Here is a 9,747-nt window from a genome sequence, read left to right as displayed (position 1 = left end):
CCTGTCTGTACTGTGTGTTGAGTCAGGCTTTTTTCTGCTTCCACTTTTAACCTTCTGTCCCTTTAAATGACTGTAGAGCCTCTGTCTAAATGAAGGAAAACCAAAATACTAAGCTTTGAATTATGCAGTAAATGTCATTTACATTTCTTGTTTGAAATGATTAAAATCGGAAAGTTCAACAGCATCATGGTCTTACTGAATGTATTTTAAGAGATTTAATGAGCTGAAATTATGTTTTAATGAGGCAGAAATGTGGACATACTGTAGCGCTGAGTGGTTTTCATTTATGGTGACATGAGCTAAGCAGATCTACAGTACAACAGATCTGCTTGCAGAACCCAAGCTAGGATTTCTGCTCAGTCTGATATTTTCTTTATTCTGGCGAGATAGAATTCAAAAATAGCCCAGGGCTTAGGTGTAAAAAGGCTCGGCTCAAAGTCACTGTGTGCAGCTCGCAGGGCTCCAGCCCTTCTCCTAATGAAGCCTGACAATGCGAAGGTGTTTCTCCACAAAGCCTCTGCAGCTGCTAGATTTCAGGTGAATGTGATTCCCCGTCCTTCAGATATCCAACTAAAAATCATCAGAATCCTTAAACCTGCAAGTATCGTTTCTACAATGTGTTTTTGATTTAAAGCACAACTTCACAGTTGTTTGTATTGATGGATGTGAAAACTTTTATGAAATAAGCTGACAGACAGTATCCTAATATTTTTATTAGGGATGTGAATGTTTTTCCAACTCCTAATGTTTGCTAGACAGTTTCCAGGTTTACTAATGCTACTGCTAATGGGTTGTTTTTGGCAACAGGATGCAAGAGGGGGGTCACTACAGTTGCTGGGAGTTGGAGGGGATTTTGCTGGGAGTTGCAGGGAAGTTGGCTGTCATTCGGCTGGGAAGGGCCATTGTTAATGGCTGCTACTGTATCTGTTTATGTCAACTTATTAGTCAAAGCAGTACCAAGATGGACAATTGGTGCACATATCGCCTTATTTTTCATAATCAAGTGGATTCTGATCTTTTTGGTACAGGCATGTACCTATCACCTCCTTTAGACCTTTCACAAATTTACATTAAACTCTTAGTCCAAATTCCGTTAATTCTAATTTATTAATGCTTTACACTTAAAAATATAATTTAATGGAAGGAATGTCTAACCATGTAGAATTATGCTAAGGAATGCCTAATTTCAATAATTTGCACACAAAATATCTAAATGTAAGTACATTTTGCAACATCAGTCACTGTCGAGTTAAATTTATCTAAAAGATTTTTCTGTTCTCCTTGAAGCAAAAGATTATTTATGAGTACCATAATCTGCTCTTGGCAAAAGCACTTGCTTTAAGAATAAATATATATAAGGATTTCAAATAGTCTTACCAAGAGTAACTGTTCTACTGTACTAGCAGATTATTGGATTTATTATAAGTAGAATCCTTTTAAAAGAAGATTGATAATCCAATAGTATCTGTTCTTTCTTAGTATGTCAATCTCAAAACAAGACCAAAAACACTTTTTGGGTAGATATAAGTTGGTCAGACTTCATTAGATTGACATTTTTTTGTGTGCAATTTGGTCAAAGAAGATATTGATAGAATATCCCTCTCACTGCTACTAAAACTTGAGACATTTCACTTTTTAGAGAAATAGCATGAGTATATCCAAAAGATAAAAACAGGTATTATTTACCTACATCTGAAGGAACATAAAGCTTCCTACGACCGAGAATCAAAGCACATACATAGAAATTATCCACAACCATTTGAGGAAACAATAAGATCTATCGTTCCACTCCCTGGTTATGACAGTTGTCTCTTTCAATCTCTCTAACAGACAGTGAAGGTCCAAGGCAATGACATCTCCCACAAGCTACAGATCTCCAGAGTCAGCAAGAATGACGAAGGACTCTATGAGTGCCGGGTGACCAGAGCCAACTATGGAGAGATTGTGGAATACAAAGCCCAAGCCTGGCTTAAGGTCAACGCCACAGCCAGGCCTCGACGGCCACTGCCCCCCGCCAAGAAGAGCTCCCCACTGCACCTGAAAGATAATAAGCCAAGAAAGTCCACCTCACCATTGAGCCAAGACAACATGAGTTCAGACCAGAGGGTGGCCTCCACATCCACCTCCCACACATCCTCCAATACAGCTAAACGCATCCCCAGCTCAGGTAGGAGCTTGGTCCATTGTGGAACCCAATGCAATTCATACATCAGTGACTTCACATATTGAATGTTCAAGGTGCTGCCATTACTGTATGACTAACTAAGTAAGGCCAGACATTCTTGTTATTTCATCTAATAAGTAAGTATTGAACATCTATGTCATCCAATCGTTGCATTTCCTAAGTAGCTACTTTTTTTCTTGTGGGTATCTTTTTACATTGGTCAGACATAAAGCAACATTATTTTTTCTTTAGTCTTTCACTGAATTTCATCACAAATCCACAAAAATAATTTGTGGTACAGTGGTACAGTTACTGTACAAATTCATGTTGTGCCAATTCACCAGAAGATTATACCTATATTAAATAACTAGAACTGGAAGTTATAGTTAATTAACAGGTAAACAGGCAAACTCAGAGTTTCTGAAGATGCCGGTCAGCATGTAAAGTCAATGATGAATGTCATGATTTGGCGGAATCCTTCATTGACAGAGACAAGCAGTCAAACCAGAGTTTGGAATCTGCCAGTCCAGAGTGATGACCTAAAGATGCTTTTTTAACATTACTAGCCACAACCAGAAAGACAACATGCCAAGGCTCAGAATAGAGGGCCCAGTATTCAGACAAGGAGAAAGTATGATCTCTAAAACATGTTTATTAGATATGACAGATTTGCAAAAAACAGCTAGGGCAACTAAGGCAGGAACCTCTCCAGGAAGAAAACACAGGTTAGTGACCACATTAATCTGGCAGAGGAAGATTATCAGTGTGTGAGTCACTAACCGGGTGTTAAAATTCAGTCTGTGCCCAGAGGAAGAGGTAGTTTCCAGCCAGTTGGCTGGGACAAGATGCAGCAAACATGGCCCAGAGAGTCCCATTGAAGCCCCGAACACTGAAGAACATGCAGGAGATCCAAGCAGACGAAGAAAGGCAGGACAATCCAGAGGGCGAAGCCAATGGTGTAGAGTAGAGCCACAGAAATCTGGGACAGAAGACCAAAGATCCGAGGACTTACCGAAGGGAAATTCAGGTCAGTCTCAGGAGGCAGTTCTAGGTTTTGTTAACAAGCAGTTAAGTCCAATGACAGGTCAGGCAAACAGATCAGAAAGGGAACAGTCAGGATCAAAAGTCCCCAGGCAGAACGGATCAGGCATCAGAAACAATAATATCTGCTAGAATACTCTCAGCTGGCAGAAGACAGGTTAAATAGAGACTGGAGCAGGTGAAACAGATGAGCATTAAGGAGAAAACTGGGCGGAGCTAGACAGCTGAATGGAATAGCCAATCTAGTCGTTAGCGCCATGCGATAATGATACAACAGTACGGTTTTTAGAGACAGGACTTGCTTAAAAGTAACCAATCACAGGCAATTTACTTTCTCCAGTTGGTTATTGCCTGACAAGTGACAAAGTGTGACAAAGCTAAGCAGAAACTGATCCACAAGCAAGCCACAAAAGAAGATAATTTAATATGTGCGATTTTTTATTGAAACTTAATGCATGAAACATCCAAAATGTATGGTGAGAGTAGGTTACCTTGTGTGTTTCAAATAAAACTGCTTGTATGAGTGTTACTGTATTTACAGTTTTTCATTTTTGGCAGAATTCTGACTTGTCAAAAGTCACTTTCATTCAGTCCATTTAAAAATAACAGCCAAAAAGAAGTGTTTCTAGAAAGGAGCTCTATGCCATTTAATGAAATTGGCTTGAGGGTTGCTTTACATAACTAACTGATTCATACAAGAACTGTCATATGAAAAAACAACAAACTTTTAGCTTTTAGGTTTTTTATATAACAAGAGAAACCATGCTAAAATAAATCTTGGAAAGTTCACTTTGTAGACATTTCTTTATTCTTTTACTTAAAGATCCCAACCCCCTGGGAGGCGGTTGGTCTTTGAAGCTCCACAGCTAAAACACAAATGCTGCTGTAAATATGCTGCTGTCAGCATTAGAAAAGCAGTCTATCTGCTTTGATTAGTGTGTCTCTTAGTGTTCAAAGATCTGTTTAACACCCTCATTTTAGTATTAATAGTTTCATTTACATTGCCTCTTTTCTTAGTGGAGTATCCAGCATATGGCAAAACTCACCAAACAGCAGCTTTTCGATGGCTGCACCCAAATGTCCTCCCAGTGCCACAGCTGAAGACCCACAAACTCATAGAGTGGAAATCCATGTTCATTAAGTTTGCCGTTGTTGATCAGTGAAGTATAGATCTGACATCTGTTTTCGCCTGACGTTTCCAATATTACACCTCCTCGACATAATTGTGCTCATTGTGGCTATTCAGAGAAGATGTGCTGCATATTCTCATGGAGACATTCACAGATGCAGCAGTTAGATGAAAGCGGACGATAGAGGAAAGCAACTTCATCTGGAAGCACTTTTGTTTCTGCTGCAGTAAAAAAAAAAAACATATGCTCTGAATCCTCGCCCCTCTGACTCCTGAATTTTTTAGATGATGAAAAAAAATATTTGTATCAAAGATAAAATGATAGAAAACAATCTCCAGTTCAGTTCTGAAGATTCTAGAAGACACCATCGCCTAATCTGCTTTGATACGGCTATAGGAGAGGGGAATGTCAAGTTTTGCCAGATTATATTTTCAAAACTCAAAATAAACTATAAAGTAATTCATAGAATTCAATAACATTTTACTGAACCCAAAACCAACATAACTCAATCTTATGTTGTCACGTTCAACTTAATGACTGTTGGCAGAGTCGCACAGTGGATTAGGCTGTGTATGAATTAAAGGAAGACAGATTAGATATTAATGCAACAGTTTCATAGAAAAAAAGAGGTGTTGTAAATATATTTATACCTTGCTTTTTAATCCATTGTGGAAGCCTTGTGTGATGATTCCTAGCTCTAGTGCTGGTCTGATTCATGATAGGACACACCTGTCAGCTCCATCCAGCTCAATCAGCCTCCACCAGCTCTCAGACCAGTCACTTGGGCCAGATTATTAATAGCCATCAGTGAGTTTAATCCAGCCTTCCTGTTACCTGTCCGCCTTCTGGATTCTGAGCGGATTCTGCCTGCTGATTTTCTGAGCCTGCCCGAACCCTATCAGACCTGTCATAGTGTGTTTTTGGATCTCTCACCTGTTCTCTGTGCCCTGACCTTGCTCTTGGATTCTCTCCTGGATTGTTTCTGGATCTGGGATCACCTGGCTCTGACTCTGGACCAGCTCTCAGATTCCAAACTCTGGTTTGCCTTGCCTGTCTCTGCTCTCCCGCATCTGATCCTGTGCTTTCCTTGGACCAACGATTAACAAAAGAAGATTCCCGCAAATCAGCCTGGATGGATTCTGGAATCCTCTGAGGTTCCCCAGTGACGTCATTCACCAACCGGCTTCTTCACAAACTCTCAAAGTTGGTCCTCAAACTCTGAGAAGAAGTTCTGGTTGCCGACTCTGGTGAAACCCTCCAGACCTGCAGCAGTTTCACTTTCTAATAAACTGTTTAAATGTCTATCATTTTTCTTGTAATTTCTGGAAAGTAAATACAAAGTGAATACACTTTGTATGTGTGGTTCTCAATTTAAATGGGTTTAAATAAACAATATTCACTGTTCTTTCTCTGACTGCCTTTTAGCACTGTTGTGCAAGTTTACCAGAAGATTATGAATATATTGAATAACTAGAACTAGAAGCTGTAGATAATAGGACATTAAAATTGAGGGTAACATCGGCTGTTTAAAATACAATTGCCTTTACCAATTTAATAAATTGGACTATGGTTTACAGCAGAGTTATTAATCGCCAATAAAAGAAATGATGCTACTGAAAGAAGAGAGAATCCAACCTGAGTGAAAAATCGTTTACTGTGTATAATGAACAGAAAAGACCACAGGTTAAAATACATTTATCTTTATTAGCTAATAATCACACAGGATTATTCTATCTAATGGCAATATCAATAAAACACTACTGAATATAAACACATGTAAATAAAGCAAGTAAAAAGGGAAATGGAGTCTAACAGTCTTTTCTAGAGTGTCTGAAGAAAGTTCAAGTTTTAAGGCTTAATGCATTGAATGTGTCCTTTAAAATTGCAGCAGATAAATTTCAATAACTCAGAGATATTAAATTCAAAAATATCCAAGTTTCACCCATTAGGGTAAAGTCTAAACCTTCTATTATTTCAGCAAACCTCCAGAAACCTGCACTTTATCAATTAGTGACAATAATCTAAAAGTCACCTTATCTGGTCCAAGAGACCAACTCATCTATTTTTACATCCTATATGCAGTCACAGATTTTGGTTTTATTTTATCTCAGCCACTGTTCTGATTATTCAGCAGTCAGCTCTAAATGTATCCGCTTCATCTAGATTATTGCAGGGTTCCTTCCCCCTGCTCCCCTGATGCTGATGAGGAGGCTTTAGTGTTCCTGTCTGAGGTAATAAACGGCCAGGCCAGCTGTGATTAATACATGTTTACTCTCAATGATTAGACTAAGATTTTCAAACAAGAGTTTTCAACAGATTGGTTGCATTCAGGGCTGGTGTACACTTCATAGCTGAAGCCATTCTTTAAGCTGAATCATGTAAAAATGACTGAAAGTTTGAAAAACAAGGAAATTATTGTGGTGAAGGTCAATAGTGATGTTATATGTCTGTAAAAAAAAAGAACAAAAACCATTGTCTTTGTTAATATATCAGAATTATGCTTAATTTGGTGTTACTAAGCAGTTGTTTCAGCTACTTAATGGACCTACTCAGAGTTGATTAATCTAACTCACACCAGCTTTTATGAAACGAAAACTCAAGAGTTTCCAATCTGTGGCTAGATCAATTCAGAGTTGAGGATTTAATTCTGAGTTTGTTAAACCTGCTTTTTAAAACCAACCTCTGTTTTTTTTTAAAAGTCTTTTACCTTTTAACATGTGTTTTGGCTGGAAACAGTTGGCCACATCTGGCAACCCTGGAGGCAGAGGTGGATAATTTCCATTCAAAGTTAAAAAGAAGTAGTTTATGTAGCAGCTGATCTGCACAGTGACAGCACAGTGGTTGACATAAAAAAAAATCATACCAGTAATTCAAATATTTTACCAGTCACTATTTTCATTTAGTGTACATAATGGTATTCTGTCTGACATTTTCCTGCAGTTAGGCGTACCGTATATAGACTACCACTCAGCTGTTTGGGGTAACCTAAACCCGTCGTAGTTTTTCAATAAAAAAAAATTTATACATTATTATTTAATTAAAAAGCACTAAGGCATTTTAAAATGCAGTCTAGACAATATCAGTGTTTTAAGTGAACAATATAGTAGGATAAGCTTTTATTTGTTGTAATTTGTATGCAGGTTTATACTAGCCTAGTAAACTAGCCCCACCTGCGAGCGGGCAAAATCATTTTTGCCTGCAAGTTTGGTCTAGCCTCTCTCAATGCCCCAAGCCCTAGAACTGGCTGGCCAATCACAACGCAGAGATGTGTTTGGAAATTTTTCATGCAAAGCGGGTGGGTTTTTGAGGGCAGGGCGACAAAGCTGCGCAACGCTGGAGAAAGCACAACAAGGAAGATGGCAACAACTATTGAACAGTTCTCGTTTGACTCTGCTTTGGAATCAGTTTTGGAAGAATTAGACTTTGGGTTTTCATTGAAACTTGAGCAGGAAGAGGCTCTACGCTCATTCATTTTTAAGAAGGACGTATTCGCTGTTTTACCAACAGGCTGTTTGTTTACACTCCCCCACCAGCTTTCTGTCGCGCTTACTATGTCACAGTCAGTTGCACTCATTGGTCAGAGCGTTGGCCAATAGGCAGAGATATTGTTTGAAAAACAACGGGTTGTTCTCATCAACAATCTTCTGGTGTCTCATTAATTGGGGCCAGACTAGATTACACATTTAATCTCACATTTAGTCTGGTTTATCAGGCTAGGTTTATACAGTAGCAGCCATTCAAAAATGGCTCGTTCCAGTCAAACACCATTCAAATGGCAGCCCACTTCCCTCAACCTCCCAGCAGAATCTCCTCCACCTTCCACCCCCTCTTTCATATTTTTTTTTACTCTGAGTCCAACCTTTCACTGAATTACAGAGTCTGACCAGGAGATGGCACTTCTCTTTAGATCTTAATGCCCACAAATTATGACAGAAAGAATATTTTAGTACTAAGATTGATGTTTAAAAAGGATCAGACCGTTCTCACCACGATATTAAAACAGTGGTGTAAGTGGGGATTAAGCCTATAGCAGCACAAGGCCTGACTAGAGGTAGTTATGCTGCTTAAGGACACATTTGATCAAAAATGAAAGCTTAGCCTTAAAAGATCGGAGTTCTGTAATTAATCAAGTGACCAACATTGTCAGCAGCTCTCAGCCACACTTAGCTGTTGCGAAACCAGGTAATGTATGGTTCATGATGAGTACCCATCATGCCAACTCCATGGAAGTGCTTTAGGGCCTTTATTGAAAAAGCCTTAGTTTTTCAATGGAAACAGATAAATGAAAACTATTTTTGGAAGACGATTAGACGGTCTGAAAAACTGTACAGTGGCAGCCATTCAATATTCCCACTTTCGTTGATGAGCTCCTAACTGGTCCTGGGCTGGTCCTTGGCCGGTCCTTGACTGGTCCTTGGCCAGTCCTTGACTGGTCCCATGCAATTATTTTTTTGAACATCAATATTTGTACTAAAATATTCCTTTTGTCATGATTTGTTAACATTAAGATCTAAACAGAAGCGTCATCTCCTGGTTAGACCCTGTAATTCAGTGAAAGGGTGGCGTTAGAGTAAAAAAAATTGCAAGACGAGGTCACTCCAGTGACTAGAAGTTGGAGGGGATTTTGCTGGGAGTTGCAGGGAAGTGGGCTGCCATTCGTCTGCCATTTGACTGGGAAGGGCCATTTTGAATGGAAGGAAAGGATTTAAATTGCAAAAGTTCATCTCTGAGCACAATACTCATTTTCCACACATCTTATAATTTAATGAGTTTTCTCAGAAAGATCAATCTATTTATCTGTCAGCCTTTCTCTCTTTAAATCTATCTCTACAAATAAAGATACATAGAATCTACTGCCCTTATTTTACAGCCTTCTTGTCCCAGTGACCCACTGCCGTTTGTCTGGAGCTGGGGCTCTGGGACACAGCGCCATGACAAGGAAACAAAAATAAAGAGTTACCAGAAGAGCTAGCAGTGTTGGAAAAAAAAACAAAAATCATCGTAGAGGATCAGGTCTTACTGAGGCTTTGGTTCCTAGGACCTTTTAGGAGACTTGAGTTGGTGGCAGAGGAGTTTAGAGCTGCAGTGAGATTGATGAAGGGCCGACAGGTTAGCTGTGGGGCTCAGAAGGAGCAAGGAGGCCAAATGGATTTGGAGATTGTTATCCATGGGTCTTATAGTCAGATGTGGAGTGGCTCTCAGGTTCAGTGGGACCTTCACAGAGTAGGTTTTAAGGTAGACTCACGAGGTAATGTTCAAAGAATAAAAACAAAACCACATAAATCATAAAATCAAAAGAAGATAAGAGAAAGGTTTCCAGAATGTTACTAGGTCAGCGTCATTTCTGTAAAGGCAGTCACAGTGGAAGACAAACCCCAACCAACATGGATACCAAAATAAAGAAATGATCAA

General features: G+C 39.2%; 1 protein-coding gene across 1 annotated transcript in view; it reads left to right on the top strand.

The window, feature by feature from the left end:
* Positions 1-1,830: 1,830 nt before the first annotated feature.
* LOC107089959 (V-set and transmembrane domain-containing protein 2A-like) overlaps positions 1,831-9,747 on the top strand; it is a gene marked incomplete at its 5' end in the record, with an annotated part of 44,403 nt that continues 36,486 nt past the window's right edge. The window contains one exon of the mRNA XM_015383052.1: positions 1,831-2,167. Coding sequence (XP_015238538.1) covers positions 1,831-2,167 — 337 coding nt within the window. The remainder of the gene's footprint in view (positions 2,168-9,747) is intronic.

Source organism: Cyprinodon variegatus, unplaced genomic scaffold, assembly GCF_000732505.1.
Source record: "Cyprinodon variegatus isolate N-32 unplaced genomic scaffold, C_variegatus-1.0 Scaffold274, whole genome shotgun sequence".
Classification (NCBI taxonomy): domain Eukaryota; kingdom Metazoa; phylum Chordata; class Actinopteri; order Cyprinodontiformes; family Cyprinodontidae; genus Cyprinodon; species Cyprinodon variegatus.
This window is presented reverse-complemented; position numbering and strand designations above follow the sequence as displayed.